The sequence below is a fragment of the Talaromyces stipitatus genome, genomic scaffold (assembly GCF_000003125.1).
Source record: "Talaromyces stipitatus ATCC 10500 scf_1105507295511 genomic scaffold, whole genome shotgun sequence".
NCBI classification, from domain to species: Eukaryota; Fungi; Ascomycota; class Eurotiomycetes; order Eurotiales; family Trichocomaceae; genus Talaromyces; species Talaromyces stipitatus.
In genome coordinates this window covers 1,287,691-1,310,115 of record NW_002990119.1, presented here as the reverse complement: position 1 = coordinate 1,310,115, position 22,425 = coordinate 1,287,691, and the positions used below count along the sequence as shown (strand labels likewise).

General features: G+C 41.6%; 8 protein-coding genes across 9 annotated transcripts, besides 5 other annotated features; 3 read left to right on the top strand and 5 right to left on the bottom strand.

Moving 5' to 3' along the window:
- The first annotated feature begins 355 nt into the window (after positions 1–355).
- On the top strand, positions 356–2,647 carry TSTA_102000 (uncharacterized protein). 2 transcript variants are annotated; one of them, XM_002486157.1, is made up of 5 exons: positions 356–589; positions 644–1,417; positions 1,506–2,014; positions 2,195–2,401; positions 2,485–2,647. In XM_002486157.1, the coding sequence occupies exons 1-5, from the start codon at positions 387–389 to the stop codon at positions 2,538–2,540; spliced, it is 1,749 nt and encodes a 582-aa protein (XP_002486202.1). In that variant the 5' UTR covers positions 356–386; the 3' UTR covers positions 2,541–2,647. The 2 variants fall into 2 exon arrangements, with proteins under 2 accessions (XP_002486202.1, XP_002486203.1); XM_002486158.1 differs by having other exon boundaries at positions 2,195–2,647.
- A 2,365-nt stretch (positions 2,648–5,012) lies between these two features.
- Positions 5,013–7,013: a mobile genetic element.
- Positions 6,483–6,947, top strand: TSTA_101990 (uncharacterized protein; the record flags this gene model as incomplete). Its single annotated transcript, XM_002486156.1, has 2 exons — positions 6,483–6,618; positions 6,772–6,947. The coding sequence occupies 2 exons, from the start codon at positions 6,483–6,485 to the stop codon at positions 6,945–6,947; spliced, it is 312 nt and encodes a 103-aa protein (XP_002486201.1).
- Positions 7,014–9,559: 2,546 nt separating the features above from the next.
- Positions 9,560–11,747, bottom strand: TSTA_101980 (uncharacterized protein; the record flags this gene model as incomplete). Its single annotated transcript, XM_002486155.1, has 3 exons — positions 9,560–10,353; positions 10,408–11,604; positions 11,670–11,747. 3 exons carry the CDS (start codon positions 11,745–11,747, stop codon positions 9,814–9,816), a joined length of 1,815 nt encoding a protein of 604 aa, XP_002486200.1. The 3' UTR covers positions 9,560–9,813.
- Positions 9,829–10,797: a mobile genetic element.
- Positions 10,993–11,925: a mobile genetic element.
- Positions 11,926–13,070: 1,145 nt separating this feature from the next.
- On the top strand, positions 13,071–14,235 carry TSTA_101970 (uncharacterized protein; the record flags this gene model as incomplete). The annotated part of the gene is given in 6 exon segments (XM_002486154.1): positions 13,071–13,127; positions 13,203–13,419; positions 13,513–13,578; positions 13,625–13,656; positions 13,695–14,080; positions 14,094–14,235. The coding sequence occupies 6 exon segments, from the start codon at positions 13,071–13,073 to the stop codon at positions 14,233–14,235; spliced, it is 900 nt and encodes a 299-aa protein (XP_002486199.1).
- A 241-nt stretch (positions 14,236–14,476) lies between these two features.
- On the bottom strand, positions 14,477–16,341 carry TSTA_101960 (uncharacterized protein; the record flags this gene model as incomplete). Its single annotated transcript, XM_002486153.1, has 2 exons — positions 14,477–15,243; positions 15,708–16,341. The coding sequence occupies 2 exons, from the start codon at positions 16,339–16,341 to the stop codon at positions 14,477–14,479; spliced, it is 1,401 nt and encodes a 466-aa protein (XP_002486198.1).
- Positions 15,194–15,487: a mobile genetic element.
- Positions 15,463–16,338: a mobile genetic element.
- A 491-nt stretch (positions 16,342–16,832) lies between the features above and the next one.
- TSTA_101950 (uncharacterized protein) lies at positions 16,833–17,239 on the bottom strand (the record flags this gene model as incomplete). The annotated part of the gene is made up of 2 exons (XM_002486152.1): positions 16,833–16,870; positions 16,939–17,239. 2 exons carry the CDS (start codon positions 17,237–17,239, stop codon positions 16,833–16,835), a joined length of 339 nt encoding a protein of 112 aa, XP_002486197.1.
- Positions 17,240–20,378: 3,139 nt separating this feature from the next.
- On the bottom strand, positions 20,379–21,133 carry TSTA_101940 (uncharacterized protein; the record flags this gene model as incomplete). Its single annotated transcript, XM_002486151.1, has 2 exons — positions 20,379–20,582; positions 20,747–21,133. 2 exons carry the CDS (start codon positions 21,131–21,133, stop codon positions 20,379–20,381), a joined length of 591 nt encoding a protein of 196 aa, XP_002486196.1.
- Positions 21,134–21,754: 621 nt separating this feature from the next.
- TSTA_101930 (uncharacterized protein) lies at positions 21,755–22,258 on the bottom strand (the record flags this gene model as incomplete). The annotated part of the gene is made up of 2 exons (XM_002486150.1): positions 21,755–22,157; positions 22,221–22,258. The coding sequence occupies 2 exons, from the start codon at positions 22,256–22,258 to the stop codon at positions 21,755–21,757; spliced, it is 441 nt and encodes a 146-aa protein (XP_002486195.1).
- Between the last annotated feature and the right edge of the window lie 167 nt (positions 22,259–22,425).

The following is a 22,425-nucleotide window of genomic DNA, read 5'->3' as shown; positions in this document are numbered from 1 at the left end:
CTGGACCCTGCACATTTGCTTATTTCCATGGGGCATTTCTGTACCTTGAGCCAGGGGTTATTGAAGGCTAGTTTCGGATCCTATGGAGACTTACACACCACATATGCATTGCGCTCACTACCTATCTGATACAGCTGTATTTGATTATGAACCGTCATCATGCACGCATGAGACCCCTCTTTTATTCTGCCCAGTTCTAGGCGCTGATTGCTCGAGGTGATATTGGCTTATCGGGTATTATGGGCCTCAGTCGGCTCCGAAGAGCAAGGCTGCTGAGCGCCTGCGTACGTTATAGCGTAAATTGGTTCGCTAAATGGCTCATGTAGCCCAGTGTCTTCCTGCTTTCCTGAAAATCATCCCACGAATACTACGGGTGCAAACAACTCATGCAAAGGAGCAATAACATCATGCTGCAAATCATTCTTCCTTGTCTTGCAGCGGCGACTGTAATGCTCTTGATAATTCACGCTCGGGGAGTACTTGACAAGAGTTCTCCCACCACTCCACAAACCATGCCTTACACTATACCAATCCTAGGGAGTACCCTATCTTTTGTGTTTGATGGGCCCAAATTTTTTCTCCAGGCCTCGTGAGTATTCTACCATTGCCCACCGTATCAAATCCCCAGACTGAGGACGATCAGCGGCTTCTGTCAGGGCCGTTGGCCACTGCGCGTAAATCTGCTGAATGATGAGATCTACCTAGTCCAAGGGTCTAAGAACATAACATCTGTCTTCAACAACCCGGTGGTCACAGTGACGCGAGCTTATGGTATTGTGCTAAAGTATTGCTTTGGAATGGACCAGAATGCGGTTGATGTCTACGTCTCTGATACGTCAGGTTCGCGACATCAGCCTATACCAGGTAGTCAAACGCCATCAAGCCGCCGCGTAAGTTACCATACACATGAAAATCTTGTCCAGGGTCTTCTAGGAAGCGGTCTTGGCCCAATAACATATCGCATGGAAGCAAGTCTGTTAGCTTGTTTAAACAAGGCAGTGCCGAACTCACCTGACTGGACATATGGGGAGGACCTAACGACGTTCTTTGAGGAGCATCTCGGAACAGCCATTCTGCAGACTCTTTTTGGGCCTCTCTTATTATCAGAAAATCCGAACTTTAATCGAAATCTATGGCAGTACGATAAGCAGATCATGGCTTTGGCTAAGCGCTTGCCGGCCTGGCTGATCCCGGGCCCGTACCGTTTGCGAGACGAATTAATCCGTGCGGTCATGAAGTGGCATCAACGGGCAACCGAACTCTCAGAAGCAAGTCCAGAGAATACACTAGCCAATGAAAGCGAGGTTGATGCTTACTGGGGCTCAGCCATGATGCGCGAAAGACATCAGATGCTGCTGAAGATCGAAGGGCAGGACCTTGAGTCGGTGGCATCCACAGATCTAGGCTTAATTTGGGCGTATGCTGTGACATTTCCCTTTAAGTTCCCCGGGCATGATTTATTTCTTGCTGTGCCATGACTGACTCGTTCTCTTCCCTCGAGCCAGTTCTGTCACAAATGTTGTCCCCTCCACCATGACTCTTTGTACTCAGATATATCGGGATGGATCCCTTGTCAGTGACCTCCGCTCTGCGCTGCGCGCATGCATTCGGCCAGGGAAAATTCCAAGTTTTGACATCGAAAAGATTGGGAAGCAACCGCTCCTACTCTCTATGTACGCGGAAACTCTGCGCTATGGGGTCCAGATCCATATTCCCCGGTGCTCCCCTCACCAACCCATAGTCATGGGAGGTGCCATCATCCAACCTCAAAAACTAGTCTTTATCAATACTGCGCTGGCGCACAATGATGAACAGGTGTGGAACACCCAGGGGGGTCAGTATCCGCTGGATACTTTTTGGGCACGGCGATTCCTCATCGACCCGACCCAGAAGGACAGTGGGCCTTTGAAATGCTTCTCCTCTTCGTCCGACCAAAAGACAAGGACAGATCAAGACCAGCGCACAGAAAAATTCACCATCGAAGGATTGGAAGGCATTTGGATTCCGTACGGAGGTATGTGAGATTGTCTCTTCCAATGCTCCGGCTGCAACATTTATCTCACCTTCCACCCGAACCACTCCCTGCTCTTACGAGTTGCGATAGAGTGAGTACATGCAGGGCGAAGGATGATAAATGACCACACAATATCATGCAATTTCAAATTCAGTATTGCTCCCATTAACATACATTCAGGCGGGCAACATGCATGTCCCGGTCGTGTTGTAGCCAAGCGCATTATGTTGCTCACAAGCGCCATGATGGTAACCATGTTTGACGTTGAACTTCTCGCATCGGTATCGGCTTTACGCTTTTCATCGCCGCGATTTGGGTTTGGGGTTCGGAAGCCATCGAAGCAGGTGCCATTTCGTATTCGGCGTCGCACCGACTTAACAAAGAAGGGTGAGTGACTACTGGTCAGCGCTCACTTTGTAGGCCAAATGAGCAGTAGTTACTGCAGATTGGTCCACTGATATGGTAGTCAGATACTAAATTTAACTTCATGTCTCATTTTGGCCATTGCTGCAGCTGCACCAATTAACATGCCTGAGCCTGAGCAAGAGACGGCTATAATCTACGCTCCCTTTCTCACCTACGAAGATTAGTGGGTATACGATATCTCCTTATTCTGCCTCATCACAACTACAACAACCGGTATTCTCTCAAAGTTTGTCACATCTATGTACAATCATGTAAACTATGGAATCGAAATATGTCCATCTTCAATCGAACAATCGGCGACTCTGCTGGGGAGTAAGAAGTTGGAACCGCACTAAACCTAGAGCGGGTTGAGTTTGGGGGTTGGATTTACCATCTCTACTTACGCTGATCAATATGCATGGCCACCGGAGATACCTACGAGTTGGGCGGTGGTTTCATTGCTGTTACGTGTTTTCGGAGCCTAAGAAGAAAACTAGCTTGAGTTTCTGTGCTAAGCTCCAGAAATACACCATCTGTATATGCAGCTATATTAACTAACTATATAAGAAAGGATGTAGCTGGACGGGATTAACTGGGCAGAATCCAAACATGTTTCCAAGGATTCATGATGAAGCTGATTCTCTAGATGCATGAAGAATAAGACCATATATCCCTGTGTTATCCCCTGTCCTTATGTACCCGAGATGCACTGTAACTGTAGGAATGTAGGAATAGCATATTCCCGAAGTATTCAATGTGGGAGGAGATAACTGGGGAGGTAAAAGGAAGTGAGTTAGAGGTGGCAGCTGTAGTTAGCCTAGTTTGGTTAGATCGGCTTTGTTTACCTACACGTAGGTAGCCGGGCTCCCTTGATAGAGACAACTGAATACAACAATAACGAACCTACACTTTACCTGTGTGCACACCCCTGTGATACCAACAGTAACTTACTAGTTTGCATTTTTGTTCAGTATGTGAAGAATATGATCACAGGTCACGTGATGACTAGTGATTCCGAGGCTAATTATAGTCTCAACCCCTGAGTTGTATGTAACAAGGAAGAAGTAATACACAGAGATTCAACGCATCGAATCAACTCCTTATCAATACTAACAAGCAACTGATCATTAATCACTATTACTAAATGATATTATTCCTCTGAGTCTATACGATCCATTCACCGAATTCTTTACACAGTACGATTCTAAAATCCAAATTGCGTAGGTAGCTAGTAAAGACCCAGTTATGAATTTTAATATCTACGGGTATCTTATGAGCCAGGTAATTTAGACCAAATCGCTGTAACCTCTGTATAACATCGTTTGTGATATATACAACTTTATTGGTGACCTCACTTAGTCAAGATAGGCAATGTATATATATAGTTTGGCCGCAACGGGTCACCTGTCGTTGAGGTCTTACGCACAAGCGTATGACCACAACGTCAGAGAGGGTCCCGTCCGCGCTCCCTTGTAGGGAGGCAATTGTCTGTATTGTAATGGCACTATGAATCTATGTACATAGGGAGGTGGGTGGGAAAATCAAGTCTTGACTGCGTGAGAGATAGAGCTCCGAAATGAATAAATGAATATGATTATTGACCATATTCATATTCATGACTTATGAATATGATTAAAATGAATATTATTCATATGAATATGGACCATATTCATATTCATATTCATATTCATGAATATTTCCGGGTGGACTATTTTTCCGCGCTGGCAAACAGCCGTGCCCTACATAGATACATATTAACCGCCACAGAATCAGCAAATTTGATGTGAGCTTCTTCAGTTTATCTTATATTAGCCATAAGGGTACTAATCACTCTTAAGTATGGATATAGTACTAGTAGTATGAGATCCTTTTCTTAAAATAACGAGAATCTTGGCTCAAGGAGAAGATATATATATGAAGTTCTCAAGTTCAATCATTAATTCAGTGCATGGCCTATATAATCATGGTGTGTAGTTTAGATAGAACATTCTAGGAAACGCTTTCTTACTTTGCAAGTGGCAAGTCTACTTGAAATTCTCTAGAATGATTCCTCCACCCATTTGTCACGTATAACATATATGACTAGCACTATTATATTTCATGTATTCAACTTTAACATAATGTTTACCTTTTTTATTTACATTATAGCTAGGAATGGATTAGACTAAGTAGCTACATGACGGACAAAGCTAAATATTGTTTAGTATATAAATTGGGGGAATTAGGCTCTTCCAGATTCCTAATTCTCTTTTCCAAATATCTGTCTCCGAGTATTTCACTTGATATTCCTTCTTGTTCCTTATTTATTATAGAGCTTTGTTTATACCCTCTTCTCATAGCTTTTTCTCATGATTCATCTCCTTGAATAACTCGAAAGAGACCTCGTCGCGATTATAATGCCTTGAATAATGGCATAGTTTCTGACGCTTTTCCATGGCGTGATGAAGCAGATACTCTTGACTCTTCCTCCCCTGAATCTCTATCTTCTGATATGTCTACTCTATCTAATGAGCCTGTGCCTGCATCTTATCAAAACATATCTTCTGACGAACTGAGTTTGGTATTATCTGAATCAGCTTCATAAGGATTGAAGTCTCCTCAATAGAATTCAGACAATTCTTCTCAATTGGACCAAGAGAGTGAGTTCGACGAGACTCCAATGAAAAAAAGAAAGAGATCATGTACTGGCTGGACTGCCGACTATTTTAATGTTATAGGCCTTGAGACTACATGGTGTCCTAAAGGAGGCTATCACAGAAATGATAGACTTCTTTTGTGTAAGTGATGTAATTGGTTATCAAAGGACTCTACTCGACAGGGTGCTATGACCAATTTAGCTATATACCTTTACAAAGAACACTATATTAAATAGAACATAATTATACCTCTAGCTGGGCCTCTTAATATGTTCATAGAACCAGCTAAGTCTAGACTTAATCCTATGCAGGCTCTTCTTCGCTGGGTGATTGAAACATAGTAGCCTTTTACAGTTGTTGAACATCCTACATGGAAAGAACTCCTTAAGAGTCTAAATGCTAACTGTCCTATCAAAACTGCAGATACTCTTTGAAATTGAGTTTAGAGTGAATATTCGAGTTGGAGGAACCAGTTAAAGCAGGACTTAGCTAATACCTACCGATCGATTTTACTTTCACTTAACATCTGGACGTCAGATAACTAGATATTATTTCTTGCTGTTATCGGCCATTGGCTCACTCTAGAGTTTAAGCTTCGAGAAGATCTTCTTGAGTTTAAAGAGATTAATGGATTGCACTCTGGCGAAAATCTGTCTACAATTGTCAAAAGTGTACTTGAAGCATTTCAAATCAAACATAAGCTTCTAATAATCACCGGAGATAATACTAGAAATAATCTAACACTCTGCGATTATCTTCATGCAGACCTGTTAAAAGATTTTGACGAGAAAGATAGTCTATTCTGTATAAAACCACTTATGTGGTTCTGGGGTCGGAATAGCTTCATTGGATGTCTTGCACATATACTGAATCTTATCTGTAAGGATATTCTGGTATCCTTAAAGACTGGTACAGTCTGTGATGCACATATTATACTTAATAAGATGCTATCACAGAAGGATTATTCACCTAAAACACTGATTTCAATGAAAGGTGCTATTGTTAAGATCCGTCTTTTAGCCTTATAGATTAGTAATAGCCCCCAGTGAAGGCAGGCATAGAAGGATATCTCTCCCTGCAAGCAAATCAATTATAATATTGATATTCGCTAGAATTCAACATATAATATAGTCTCTGAAGCTCTTCAACTTCGAAAAGAAGTCACTCAATTTATTTGTGAACATCCAGACATTCGAGAAATGTAACCAATAGATAGTGACTTGTCAACACTAAGACAAATTCAGAAGATCCTGAAGCCATTCTAGGACCATACTAACTCTATCTCGAAACATTGCCCAAGCATCACTAAAAGTCTTCCAATATACTGGAGTCTTAATGATATTCTTGACGATATTAAAAATAACGAAGGCGACTTTCAAGAGATTACTAAGGAGGTTCAAAATGCTGTTGAAGGAGGAATCCAGAAAATGGATAAATTCACCAAGAAGATGGATTCTAATATTATCTATTACGTGGCTGCCATTCTTGATCCACGGGTTAAGACCTCCTTCATCCGAGCTCAAATAAGCAAGTCTGATGCAGATGTGATTGTTTCTGATATACGTGAATATCTTAAGAAATAATATCCTGCAAGCCCTACCTCTTCCTCTAGTGCAGAGCGTCCACTAGGTATGCTAGGGACATTATAGAAAAAGCTTAAAAAAATCCAGCCTCTACAATCTGTAGATATAATATCAGACATTGATTGGTATCTAGATTTAAGCTCTAAGATGTGGTCTTATGGTATGATAGAAGATGGGGATCCTGACTGGATATTGAAATGGTGGAAAGTAAATGTCTTTAACTACCCCCTAATATTGAAAGCTGTACAAGACTATCTTCCTATTCTGTCTGCTGAAGTAGGCGTTAAGAGATTGTTTAGTAACGCATGAGATATTCTAGGTATTTGGAGACACTGCTTGAATTCTGAGATGTTTAGATGGCTGATGTTTCTTAAGGGACAATATGGTAAAGAATGCCAGGACTCGGCATAAAAATGTTTAGGATTTAGGAAATGGGGTTTTCATCGAATTTTAGTAAGCTTGCTATTTGTATATAGTTTTTCTGTAAGTAACTATTCAAAATTGATCTTAGGAGCGAGTTCAAGATTCAGCTGCCTCCCTCATCTTTTGTGGATATTCATGAATATTCATATATTCATGAATTTAGTGAATATGAATACGGGTCATATTCATATTCATTTAATTCATATTCATATTATTCATATTCGCAAATATTCATGAATATGAATATTATTCATATTCGTTTCGGAGCTCTAGTGAGAGATGACGAGCAACTTGCGGAGGGGAGCGGCTGATTCTCATGAGGCAGTTGTAAGAAGGAAGAACCCCGCAGTACGCAGGACGTTTGGTGAAGACTAATCTGCAGTGTGATTGTCATGTGAGGCAACCCCAATAAAACAATCTCATATATACGCACCTTATTACGGTAGATTTCCTTCGCCACCTTACTTCACTGAAGAAAGCTAAATGAATTGAGTCGCGGACAATTTGGTAGCCTCAAGTATCTGCTCTTGTGAAAGATAGTAAACGCGACGTACGTCTCCAATGAACACTAATTTTGTCACACAAGCTGTCATGATAATGAATAATACCTGAAAAACCAGTGATCATTAGACCTTGTTGTTCTGTCATCACGTAAGCTAATAACAACTACGCACCACGAGTGGATAGCATCATCCAGTTATCATAACCAACTCCGCGAATAGAAATTCTCGCATAGAAGCGCAAGAATAATAAAGCACGCAAATACCAGACTCAGTCCAGAAAATGACTATTAGCTGTGGCCCTCGGTTTTGATCAACCCACCGGAGGGGTCATTTGGGCTGTTTCTGAAGAAGACGACATGTGAAATGGTTTGTTGGGCAATCTTCAGACATGGAAACCTCGAAAGTCTTCGATGGTTCAAGTACGGTTGTAAGCAAAGGTTGAATGGAGGACGCCGAATGTCTGTACTCTTCGTTCTACCATAATCATCATCCTGTACCCGTCTAAAATCAATGACATCCATGGATGCTTAGCCCAGAGGGATGACATTCAGGTAGTCACCTCAAGGCAGTGTTACGTCTGGGGGCCGTTTTATGGACTTCAGCGCTCCGATTAACTCTGGCTTCAAATTTGATATTTGATATTTCCGTCAAGTTATCTGGTGCAGCGTGCATCGGTCTGGGTTACATGGCATGACCCCGATGTACGTGAATCAACAAGGCAGCATGTTGTGTTACTAGTTCATTACAATGCAATATTCCGAGTAATTCACCATTTCTATCTTGGGACATCACTCGCCCCGCTCCGGAATATCGCGAGACAGAAGCATATGAAGACCCTGGATGACGGACGCCAGTCGGAACTAAACCCAGCTATCTGAACTTAAAAATAGGTAATCAAGTAGATGCGGAGCTGAGTATTCTACTCCGTACTCCCTGCGGCTAGTGCATAAGTACAGGTACGGGATGCCAAGTATACCTGCCGAAATACTCGCCGATGCTGATTATCCCTGCATCTTGGCCAATTTTCGAATCACAACTAGAATTAAGTAGTACTGTCTTACCCAGATTAGCCCCTTCAGCATTGTCTAAACTATTACGTAGTACAGAAGTCAAGCATGCCTTATAAATAGTCCCTAACGCTGATAACCCATGCAAATTCGAGTAACATACTATTGAAGGTAATAGCATGTTGATATGGTGGGTTTTCCTTTGCCTAAATGAATCCTATCTAGTACAGTGTTGTCTTTAATTAGTCAATATGGATTTGTTGGATTGTACGTAATAATCTCAAGCGATATATCTCAACGTATCAAATTATGTATGTAAGAGTATGGAATCCTTGATTCTTGTTGTCCTTGTTCTTCTCTCTAAGTACAGCCAGGGTGGAAGATATCTTTTACCCCCTATTCCGTGGATCAGTGTGTGGCTCGCTGTAATGACCGGGTTGAACGATAGTTCGAGTACGAGGGTATGGGTTACGAACACTTGAAGAAGCGAATACTAAGGAATCCACACACAAGAGATACGAACTAAGATAGAGCAACAGTAGCAGATGGTACGAGTAAAATTGTACGAGAATAATCGCTTGACCTCCGAGGATTCCCTGCGAAGATCTACACTCTATATACACAAGCACTCATGCACCGGTCAGGCGCCGAGAGGGGTAAGGAATAACTACTATGGTCTACCCAGGTAACCTACAGTATCCATCGCCGACGAAGAGGTCGGAGTACGTAGCGCTATTTTGAACTAGGCGATTGCGTAGTCATATTTGTGTGACGTTCGCTTGTGTTGGACATGGGGATTATTTCAGCATAATCTCTAGTTAATTACACCTTGATTTCGGTTTGGTCTGTTTTGGCTGTCTATATAAGTACAGACTTGCGGTTGACAGGCCTGACAGGTGTGTCGAACCGACAGGCCAATCAGCTGACAGTGTCAGCCGACTATCTGACCACTATCCGACAGCCCCAAAATTTCTTGGCAAATATTTACATCTCTCTTTACAATCTATTACTACCGCTATGTTTTTAGCAAGTTCATAAATACAAAATGGATAAAAAGAGATTCATGATAATATGAATATATAATTAGTTACGCCACAAAATATTATAGAAGAGTATCTAGAATTCCTTGCGCGGCCCAGTCCTTTGCGCATTCTGATGCTTCAAGCAGTCGTACACTAGTCTTCGTACGATCCCATGGGACACGACGACGAGTACCTGAAAAAACCCTCTCTGGCTTGTCACTCATTCTGGGTATCGAGAGAACTTCGATTTACTGGGTATCGAGAGAACTTCGATTGCAAGCTGTGAGAGCCGTGGATATCTTCCATGCTGGATAGGCTGACTCCACCATTGAATGGCTGTTGTATCATTATCCAGCATAACTGGGTTTTCATTAATATAGTTATCAAACTCGTCCTGGCTCGGTGGACGAGTTTGCTTCAAAATCTGCATTCGGCGAACTTTATGGAAAGCAGAGAGATTTTCCTCTGGCTGGAGAGCATGCTTGCCTACACTTTCAGACTCGTATAGCGCAGCTGAAAATGGTAGTTTGTCGCGGAATCTCTCCCAGAGCTTCCGTACGATATAGAGCTTCTTTTCTCCTTCGGTGATGATCCTCCCATTCCCATCCTTTAAAAAAGCTATCCGACATTGTGGATTGAGAATGCGCGCTGCTAGATAGTATGGAGAATCGTCTAATCTCTGGACGTAGGTTGCACACTTTTCCTGAGCACGCTGGAGTCGAGGAGCCATAAACTTGTCTTTAGCTTTATTAGCTGTCTCCTACAAAGAGAGAATTAGTTAAAGAAACATGGTTAAAAGTTTAGTACGACTTACCAATGTAGTTTGTATTATACTCTGAAGAATGTCAATTGATTCCAGAGCCCGTTCTAACGTTGTGCGATCCCCCTGAAGATACAGGGTTGCTTCATGAAAAGATTGAAGGAAATCATGAATTGACCGAAGTTGTACCCATTCACTTGTTGTAAGGATATCATCTTTCGAGATATTATCTTGATAATGCTCCACGTAAAGTTGAAGCGCAGCCTTGACTTTATCCTCTAGAGCCACGCTTAACATAGTAAACCAGCTATTCCATCTCGTACGGTTGTCAAGAGGAATGATTTTACCAGCACGATCTTTGAACCATGTTGTGCGATTAGCGGACTTGCGGATATGCACAACATTGTTGTGGAGTTTTCCCATTGGTCCCATGATATCTCGAATGTTTCTACCATTTTCGTCAGGCAATAGCTCCCAGCCTATTTCCTCATTTTTCTTCCTCCTCCTGTCTTTCGACTTTGCTGGTAGTGGTATTGATTGTAAGGCTTCTTCTTCAGCCTCTTCTCCTTCCTGTTCCTCATCTTCCTTATCGTATAACTCCATGAGCTTCTCGTCCTTTTTTGAACTGAACAGAAAGGCTTGAACGATGAGATTGATGACATGTCCTTGACAGCGAATTCTTTGATGCGTTGCGGTCCACGCAATCTTATGTTTGAGGCTAAGATATTGGCCTATCATACGACAAAGGACGTCATTTGATCCAGCATTATCTCCAACCAGGGCTCCAATCTTCGTTTCAATTCCATACTCAATGAGAACCGGACGAAGCGCCTCCCACTGATCTGCTCCACTCTGACTATGTACTGTACGAAGGGCAATCAGAGAGTTCTGATATTTATCCTGGATATCGACAAAGCTGGCACATATTCCGAGAAGAAGGGAATGACTCGGAGAAGTCCAAATATCAACAGCAAGATGGATGTTCGTCTTTGCTGATTGAAGTACTTTTCGCACAGTATCCTGGCTTTGGGCGAAGTGTTCAACAATCCATTCTGTTATTGTTGAATGATGAATAGGAATAAACGAGGGCGATTCTCGATTCAGTGCTTTAACGAAAGCGTGAAACTCCGGCCATTCTACGCAGGAGAATGGAAGACGTCGCATGATGATGAGATTTAAAAGTGTTCGTTTCACGGCATCTTGCTGTACCGTCCGCCTTAGAACTTCACCCTCAAGACCCTGAACTTCTGCCTTTGTTAAAAGCTTTCCATATAGGTCGTGAACCGAAATCTCCCCGAGATTTCTCGCCGTCGTACTAACACCATTCTCTTCCGGGCTCCATTGAATCCCATGGTCTCTCCGTAGATGACGTTGCAGCCCTTGGGTTGATGCATGGTGTCCTTTTTCATCTTGCGGAGGGCAATATTTGCAGAAATATTGTTTTTTAGTTCGGGTCTTTTCCTCTCTCGTTGCAGTACGACAATGTTTGTGGATTGAAGAGGATAGTCTCGGGATTGGTGTAGAACGACTCGTTGAGATAGAGCCCACATCAGCTTCGGTGTCAGCGGCGCTCAAAAAAGAAGAAGATGTATTGTCGGAACGTGAATATCAAACCCTACGCGTTTCGGCACCAGATTAGTTAGTCGGACGTGGCGCGTGCGTGCCTCGTATATATCTAGCTAGCTATCCCCATCCCCCTCGTTCTTGGGGATCAGTCACAATATTAGGAATCAAGATATCTTCATATTGTCAGGCTCATTAGGCCGCTTCGTGTTCGTGCCTTACTACCGTCTATGCTTCGTGATACGGACCGTAGTTAAACCGACATGTATTTACTTCAAGAAAATCATTGTCGTTCAGAATTTCACTATGGTTAGCCATAATGTTTTTGTTTTTCAACTTCTCTTTCCGTGAGGATTCTGAGGAATAGTTGCCAAGCCCTGTCGGACACTGTCGAACCGACAGGCTGTCAGCTGATTGGCTGTCGGTTCGACAGTTTCAACTCGACAATCTGTCAACCGCAAGTCTGTATATACACACATATGTGTGCACGGACCACTTCCTTATCGGAACAACACATCCACCGAGATATCTATATTCAACAGTATGGTTTTAAGGAGACAATAGTGCCTTTGCACCTGTGTGTATTAGCATCAATTAAGAGCATTTGCACTACTTCTGTGTCCATACTCCATAGTGTCTTTACATGATTTCATTGCTTCTACACGGCTTTCGTGCCCCAGCCCACTTGTGTATTTACGTAATATGGTACCTGCATTATAGTGTACTGACTCTCTTGTGCATTCACACTACTGTGCTCTTCCATTCAGGTGTTTTAGCACACTGGTGTTCTTGCACCTTGGTGTCCCTATATCAAGGTGTGTCTTCACACATGGTGCATTTGCACCATCACCGTGCGTTTCCACTTCCCCCGTGCCTTTACACTGGGGTGCGTACACAAGGAATCAGTGTCGTTGCATAAATTTCAAGCGGCTACACTCAATAGTCTTTCCACTAGATAGTCTCTGCACTATTTTATGGGCTTTGCTCTTTTGACTCTGGACACAGTCATGGTGTGTGATTCTTTATGTAACCTATGGTTGTCTCTGCATTGCAGTGGCTTTGCTCCTTAGTACCTTGACACAGTTATAGACATATAAATTTGATTGCTACCATTTGGGTATCTTCCATTCTTTAGAACTTTTATTCACGCAAACATGGACTCTACAACCAGTAAATTCGATAGAGAGCGTTATTTCTATGGCTACGCGAAAGTCAAGCTTCACCACCTCAAATGTCAACCTAACAATACCATTAGGATTAGATAGCTAGATCCTGACAATATTAAGCGCCTGGTCAGGGTCTTTGAAATAGAGGGCTGCAATTGTCTGGAGCCTGAACATCATATTGCAGTTCAAATCAGTGATGATATCCTTACGCAGAGTCTATCACGAACACATATAAGTCTGGAACAACTCAAAGAGTCTTCCGATCCGCCTCTATTAGACCTCGGACCTGATGTGAAACTGCTATGTACGCAAGGAAAACATCGACTGGAAGCATGTCGTCAGTTTGGAGAGTACTAGTGGGTGGTAGAACTGTACCGTCATAGTTGGAAACCCTAATCCGCAAGATACTGAATAAAACTGATAATCCTAGATCTATCAAGCACCTTATGGACCCAGCTGTGTGAGGAGTCGTCAAATGAGAAGCCTTTCAGCGATGGTGATATATATCGCGCCTTTCGCCAGTATGAGATACTCGGGAATAGCAATTGAGCCCAAAGGTGGTTCAATCGATTCGGTTCGCTGGAGAAAAAAAAGAATGTCAAATGTCTACAGCACAAGCCACAACTTTGCCATGGCTTCGACCAATTACTGCCGTATGGGGCGCTGTGGAAGGGGTTCACGGCAGATAATTTCCGCACCGTCCTTGACATGGGTCATCATGAAGTAGGCTACATGCTGCCCAACAGATTGCACACGCTAATCAGTGATTATAGCAAGTCTCTTATTACCTCAATCGAATTTATGAGCTGTGGTCAGCGTTCTTGCCCGAAGCGCAGGGTACAGTGGGATGAATTATGTGTTGGCACCCCCCTTATCCGAAACTCCACACCGCCCTTTATTCTGCCGACAGAAACGCGTACACATCGCGTTGCACACAAATTTACATATATTCTCTATAAATCTAAATTTTTTTATATAAATGCCTCCACCACAGCAACGTACAGCGCGCAGAGAGCTTGACCCCTGTATGAGAGCTCGTATATGTGAGCTCCATACAGAGGCGCACTGGGGTTATAAACGGATACACCGCGCGCACCCGGAAATCCCTATATCAACTACCGTCCCTCACCGCCTGAGGAATAACCCTACCTGAGGAATAATTTCAACGGCTTACTGTACAGAATATTTTGAAGCTTTACAACACCACATAATAATTAAATGTTGGGCTTTTGACCAACTAGACCAAAAAGCTGCGCGCATACTAGATGATCTAGTATGGATGTAAATAGCTGGCAAAGGTGATATGTGATGTGAGGTGATATTCCCAACATTAAATATAGTGAATTTCTGGTGTAGCACTAAATAAGCTATGGCGAATCTAAAAAGCATAAAAGTTAATCGCGAAAACGTGCAGGGGGCCGTATCGCGCGGCCCCTACGGTTTGTAGTAACAACCACCTCATTATCCTCCACATGAGCCTCAGGTTGCACTCTTGGCTTTGCTTGCCTAGAAATTTGCTTTGTAGGCCTTTTTGAAGCCTTTGGAGTTGATATAACATCATTTTGAAGCTGTAAATCAGCTAGCTTAGCCAATTCTTGCTCGTCCTTAAGCCGTTGCTTTTCCGCAGCCTCTTGCTCACGCTGCTCGCGTTTTTCTTGTCGGATTTGAGCTCTTTTAACCTTTTCAGCCTCTCTAGCTTGCTTTTTAAGCTGTTGTTGAAGCTTTTTATCATCTTTATGAACCTGCTTCTGCGCGGCTTCGTCATTTTTTTGAGAAATAATATCACGAGCTTGCTGAACCTTAGTAGGGCTCATAAAAAGCGCTCCACCATCTTGTTCTGATGGTAAACCTAGTAATAAAGGCTGTTTCTTGTTTTTAGGCTTCTTTGCATTTATGAGAGCTCTTTTCAGGCCTTGATTCTCATTTTGAAGCAAGATAAGCTGAGTAGAAAGATGTGACACCGTTTCTCGAAGCTGTACAGCCTTTTCATCATAAATATTGTTAACAACAGTTTTAACAAGCTTCTCAAGCCGTCTCCAATCTTCTGGAGGAATAATTGAAGCTCCGGATTCGCTTGAGGATGGCCGGCTGGTGATTTTCTTGTTGAATTTGTTGATAACAATCTCCGGATCAAAGGGATATAGACCAGTCGTTCTGAATGCTGAATTGATATTCTTGCTTATAAAAACCTCATTCCAGCTAGCCCAAAAAAGGCGAAAAAAGTCACGTTTAGTGAGCCGGGTGAAGCCTTGGCTATCCCTTATAAAATCATCCAATTGCTTCGTATAAGCGTTAGAAAGAGGCGAGAAAAGAGCGACATCAAGAGGCTGTAAAGTATGTGTTGCATGAGCCGGAAAGATTGCTAATAGAATTCGATTCGAGTCGCAGTATTCAAAAACTTCATTGTAACGTGGGATCCATGCCCATCGAGGATAAGAAGGCGCCATCCCCGGCTTGCTTGAGATTTTGTCTCTTTATCAAAAACATCCACCAACCAGCGATATCCGATATCATTATTAGTCCACCCTGACTCTGAGGCTGCAAAGAAGCATCTCTGTGTTTGGGGATCATAATCTTGAAGCCAAGAATCCTATATAAAGCCCGATTTTGCCATATAAATAAGACTAGGCGCTAAAGCAGTTCCATTGGCACAGATACAACCAATTGTTGTAATCCATTCTCGATTTCCATCCTGAAGATGCTGCTTATAGCCCCCTTGCTCATATTTGCGCCGAGTAAAGATTCTTTTCCGTTTTGTGCTTACTCCAAGCATGAAGCCCTTCTCATCCATATTATAGATTTGCTCTGGGCCGAGGTTATATTGCTGTATTTTCCGTCCAATAAGCTCAAAATATAAAGCATATTTATATGCCGAATCTGCCTTTTTTCTATCCGAATCAAGGCCCGTTGAATAGCGAGAAATCACCTTATCCGAATGAGCCTTGAGCCAGCGTGAAGCCCAGTTTTTCCCAGGCTCTTTACCAGATATTTCTCTTGCAAAGTTCGCTAACATTGAATTTGTAGGGGGCAGGCCTCGCTCGGTGAGTTGATTTATCCATTTTATAAGCGCTCTTGATTGCGTGGTGGTGAGTATTCGTTGCTTGTCGTATTGCTCTTCTTTTGAGCCTGTAACGCCGTGAAAACGTTTATAAAGGCCCGATTGGCTAACGCCGTATGTTCTTGCAACCAAACTAATATTAGGCTTTTCTCTAGGATCCGCTGAACGTAATGCTGCAAGTGCGAGCTCCATTGAAGCCATATTGGTTGATATATCGCGGTGTGAAATATTCGCGATTTTTCGCGTTTTGGGGTAAATTTATTCCTCAGGTGGGTTTATTCCTCAGGCGGTGAGGGACGGTATTACGGCGGACTAAATGCGGATTTCACCACTTAATTCAAATTTCCATTTTGCCGAAAATAGAGTTTGTATTATCCGTAACACTTTGTAATATTCACATATCGCCACATGTCAATTTTGATTGGATCATATACTCACCGCCCTAATAACTGCCATCGTATTCATCGTATCGCTTCATTGAATCGCTTCGTTATATGCTTCATCATACAAGTATCTATCTGTCAGCGTGAACGCTGTCTGTTGCGAATGCGTTCAGTACGTACTCGAATGCTACAAAAATTTCTGATCATTTGAAATATAAAAAAATATAGAGCAGGAAAAAGAGCAGGGATTTAATTATTAGTAAGCAGAAGTAATAACGACAGCAATTCCAACCTCTCAAGCAACCCCCTTTAACCTTCCTTCTTGTTCCCCGTCCCCCCAGAAATAACTTAGAAACTGAACCTATAGTAATATTAGTATATGATGTTACGATGGTGTTATAAGAGCTATGCTTACTCGAAGCATGCAGAATGAACACCGAAACAAAGGAGCTCTCGGCGGAGGGCAGAGCTTTGAAGAATCCAAGAAAGAGTTGATAAGTTGGTTGTGAAAGGTGTGGAATAGCGGAAAGAGTACTTATTTGATGGCCCCATCGAGGTTGGCCCTTCAGTTCTTTCACAATGGCGACAATGTCTTTGACGACATCGAGAATATCCTTGACAAGAGTCAAGAACTCCAGGATCTTAGTGAGGACAGAGATGGAGCCGCCGAAAAGGCCGGGCATGGCTCCAAAAGCAAATTTGAGCATTCTGAGCATGCTGGTAATGGTGGTGGTAGTACTTGTGTTGCAGGAGCAGCAGCAGCAGCAAGTAAGGAGAATCTCAATGGTTGGAAGTGATTTATAAGAAGAAAGGAAGCAGGGGAGTTAGAGGAGGATGGGAGATATTTATTCCCTAACTTGGGAATGTAAACCATGCAACCTATACGAACGACGCAAAAACAATGCAATATATGGAATCCCATGGAATCGAGGACGCTCGCTATAGGAATCGATGATGTATTGGGAAATTGACGATGCCATGGGAGATGCTGATGCAACGAGGAATGTAATATGATACTAATACATATAGATATTAGGAAGTTAGGTCAACGCTGAAGACCCGGATCTTGATTAAAGTTATATAAATCTATAGACTTCATCGTAGTAGAAAGTAGGCAGTCTAATGAAGCGATCTAATGAGGCAATACGTATCTATATCTAAATATAAAGTGGATACTTCAATGAAGCGATCCAATGAAGCGATATACGTACCTATATCTGAATATAAAGTGGATAACTTAATGAAGCGATCCAATAGATTATTATTTTGTTGATAAACTCCTTTAGCGTCCACATAAGCGGACTAAATGAAAAATTAATCATAAAATTATTTTCCATGCACACATGAAATCCATTTCTCTCGTATATCTTCCTCTTATTTCTCTAATTGACGGGTATCACTAATAAGTTAACCGAAAGCGTGGGCCACACCTTTGTGCGGTCAAAATCGTGGCTTCGTGCATGCAACTAAGTGTATGTCTATGGTAGCATGTCCCTGGTGCGGTCAAGCAAACCCTAATAAAGGGAATGAAGAGAACCAGTCTCAAACTACTACCACATTTAAGGACTCTGCTTCTAAAAGCCGAGAACTCCGACAGAAAGCCATTGTAACTGCAAAGAAGTTCTTGCCTGGACGAAACAATATTGGATCATCGCTTCCATCAGCAGAAAAGGAAAACTTGACAAAGCTACTATCATCATATAGTCTGTTTGTTACTCTTTGGAAGCCCCAGAATGGCGAAGCCCTTTGGTTCAATGGTAAATGGCTAAATGTTGGTATGTTAATGGCAGGGTAATGGATAACTATCTTATTTACTAACACTGCTGTTCAGATAACTTCACTATCTTATTATCTGAATCCGATGTCTTTATAATCAATACTATTAATTAATTGGTCCACGAGCTCAAACCTGGATGTAGGGAGCTACGCCAACTAGTCCAATCCAAATTTCAGTATACTGCTCGACTTGCATTGACAGCATCCGAAAAAAAGACAGAATTCTTATCAGATACAGTACTTCGAGAAGGATTCAACAATATACTTCTAAATCTAGAGATAGACACAAGGAAGAAACGAGAAGCCAGCGGTCCCCAGTACAAATTGCATATTTGTTTTGGAAAATATCCTGAATCACAAAGTGATGGAGAGTGTACAGTCAACATCAGTGATAACATCCCAGATAATGATATCAACTATTATACCGATAATACCGACCATATTTTCACTTCACTCGATTTCGATTCTCAATCTGATGCATTAAAATGAAGATGTGCTTCATCGGCTTCTTTATTTCTAGTGTCTAAGCCAAAGAAGATCCAAACACAATATGAAACTAGCGCTGATCCCATCATCAAGAAAGAGAAGGAACCACTTGGAACTACACATACTTGAGTTGATTATAAGATAATCAGTATCTCTAGTAGTGATGAAGAAGCAACACCTAATGATGATGATGAGGCAAAACTCAGTAAGGCATTCCGTCTTTTTAAGAAGGTACTGAGATAGACAAAGAAGAAATCAAGTTTAGCAGAAGGTCAGGACAAAAAATTGAAAGTTAAGCATGAGCTAGGGGGGGAAGCCAATCTATCAGATATCCCAGTGGAGAAAGCCAATCTATCAGAAGAGCCAGCGGAGGAAGCTAATCTATTAGAAGAGCCAGTGGAGGAAGTCAATCTATTCGAAGAGCTAGCAGAGGAAGCTAATATACCAAAGCTATCAAATTTAGCACAGGATGGACCAGCATCTAACACTCAGAGGCGGCATGGCAAGTCATTCCCTAAGAAACATCTCCTATAGTTCTATATTACAAAGTGTTTAGACTCTTTTGTTTTTAAATCTTACCTAGATTTTATATTCCGCAGTTTAATATCTATTCTTCAAAGATCGCTTCATTTAGTTGCCTCATTTTCAATATATACATCTCCACTACCTCGAGAACCATGGTTGATTTGTTAAATCTGTAGCAACCTCTTTTAGATCCTGTTGCAATTGTAGTTCCTCTTGGGTCGGCTTCTCACATTCCTTGAGCTGGGGTTCTGATTGCGTTGCTATATGTAGATTAATTTGATCCCAGAGATACAAATATGCATTAAAATGCGTAGGTTCTCCATTTTCACTAAAGTCATCTAGTTTTATTCTTTCAAAACCCCCTGATTGCAACTTTTGTTGACACCAATTCAAAGTATCTAGCGGCAGATATTCATCGAGTTCTATAGATTATTTGATTAGTTTCGGTGAATTGGAGATAACTTTAGAGAGAACGAAAATAGTTTACCAAAATTATGCTCATCAATTAATTTTTGCAATACCGCTTGATTAGGCTTTGATCCATAATCTCGTATACTGTCTGCTGGTTGATAGTATAAAACATTGGGTTGACCGTTAATACTATTCACGTGATGAGACTGCTTTCTGATTCCGTGCATATTCCATATATTAATATAAGAAGCAATCTCTTCACGAGCCATAGGCATATATATTGCTAACATCGTAATTCGATCTGCAAGGCTATGTTTTTTGAAATATCCATCATTGCTGAGTTTCAGGAAATAATCCTATTACCCAGTATCAATAATGAAGCAATCTTATATAGCAATTGGATAGCATAGATCTTACCCAGAATATAAAAAGGAGGCTTTTTGTAAGCTGTGACTACCAAGCTTCTATTTGCTGGTTTGCTGTGCTTATACCATATAGATAACAGTCTTGAAGAAGAAGATTCTCATACTGCTCTTTTAGCAGTAGATAATATGCAGCTGCAACTAGAACTGTTTCGCCCTCTTTATCAGAGCGTATATAGCGAGGCTGAATATTTATTTCTTGAAGTACTTCAAGAAACTGTCGCAATACACTGATTTAAGTGCGGTTGCTAATCTTAACATAGCACCAAGTAACATATTGAGAGAAAGCATCGATCGCAGCATAAATTTGAATTCCCCAAAAGGCCAACTTATCATGGCCGTCCATAGACCAGATATAATTTGGGCTAGGAACTACATATTCACCTCGTCGCCAGTAGAAATCATTTTTCCGATGCTGAACCCCATCCGGATCGAGTTCCTGAACAATACTAAATAGTCGGTCGCTATCAGACTGTTAGAAAATACTTTAAATATTGTAATAAAGACTTACCGAGCTATATTATAACCCTAGATTCAAAAGAATTGGTAGAGATAGCCTCGCCCATAGCCTTTAATACGCCCACTGTTGAGTTGTTCCCGAACTGCTTCCCTGACAATATCATCTGTATGTTGAATATCTTCTAGCTTGATAACCTGTCGCTGAAGCCCAATCCGGAGCTGAATTGTTGTAAGGGTGGATTGGGATATTTTTATACCATCCCTTTCTAGCGCACGTATGATTTCCTTGTTACGTAAACCCTGTTTGAAATACAGTTCCTTAATCTTATCCTCTAACTCTCTAGGGCCAGGATTCGTACGTGAAACACCCCATTGTTTAAGACGCCGTCGAATTGTCTCGGGATGAATAGTGATCTGATATTCATCAGATAGCATCTTTGTAATATTTGATATGCTCTGGCCATTCTGAAAGCTAGTAGATATCTCCTGTTTATATTGATCAATTTGACTGGGTGGGCGTCCTACAGGCATGATGGCAACTGATTCAAATCATCAAATGTAGAGGTTTTAATATATATTTTGGGTAGAAAAGTTAGTAAGTACGGCAGCCTATAGCTATTAAGATATAAAAAGTCACATAATCAATTAACTAACTCATTCTATTAAAAAAACTCAAATAACTAACCTGATTGAGTTAGCTAGTTACTAAACCAAAAAGAGTATTTAGGAATGAAGCAATCTATGAAGCGATCATCTCTAGACTGATAGATAGAATTCACCAGGGTTCCACCTCATAATTTGGAAATTCTTTAGAATATTGACTGGTGAGTATTCAATGAAATACTTGCACGCCATTTTATACCCAGGAATTTTGCCAACATCAATGTCCCACCCATGTCTCCCAAAGTCATATGAATCCAACCACCAATCCACTGGGCCAGGAAGATCGTACCATTTGCTAGAATCAGCCAAGACGAATGCTTTAAACATAGATATCTCCTGAGCTGAATAGTACTTATGAGGAGGAAGATGAGGGGCTTTTTTCCTAGTCAAAGCTTCTTTTTTCAAGGCTTCTCTAGCAACAATGTACCAGAAGCTTTTCCAAAAACGAAATATCATAGCACCAGTTTGATTCCCAAACTCAATGAAGGTCTAAATCATATTCTGACTAATTGCCTCTTTGAAGCGATCTTGGTAGCCATAACGAATAAACAAGACCGGTTTGACTCCTCTTTTCTTGATAACATGTCGCCCATTATCCCAGTTGCGAAACACATTTTGGTGGATATAGCTGGGTAAGTATTTCTTTAGAAGCGATAGAAAGATTGGCTGTAATTTGGAGCTCGTGGCGACTAGACGATCAGGATACATTGAATTTGATTTAGCCATCTCTATAAGAGATTGGCTTTCGAAGATCGCACTGGGAGAATTTTCAATGTCATCATTCTCGCCTATCAAGTTGTCCTTCTCCAAGATGTCTTCCCAGTCATTGGAAACATCTAATTCGTGTGCATGGCGTTCCGTAAACCATTTAACACCTCGACCCTTCAAATATCTAAATAAAAATTAGTAATATTGCCTCAATATATCGCTCTATTAATAAGGGAAAAGATCATACTGATCATGTAGAACTTCCTCATAGAGTTGCTTTTCCATGTTTTGTTGATCAACATTACTAGCTTGTTGATAATTTGGAGTATTGACAAGCTTCTGCTTTGCTCGGTTAAACGCTTGATTATCATTGCGCTTTTCACGCTCAAGCTGTACATGTAGGGATCCTTTCTGCTTGAGGGCTTGTTTGCGTTGACGTCCTCAAACGGTGT

Coding starts and splice junctions, on each gene's coding strand:
- TSTA_102000 (XM_002486157.1), top strand. CDS start 387: ATGCAAAGGAGCAATAACATCATGCTGCAAATCATTCTTCCTTGTCTT. Junction 1,418..1,505: donor GATCTAGGCTTAATTTGGGC/GTATGCTGTGAC, acceptor CCCTCGAGCCAG/TTCTGTCACAAATGTTGTCC. Junction 2,015..2,194: donor CATTTGGATTCCGTACGGAG/GTATGTGAGATT, acceptor ACATACATTCAG/GCGGGCAACATGCATGTCCC.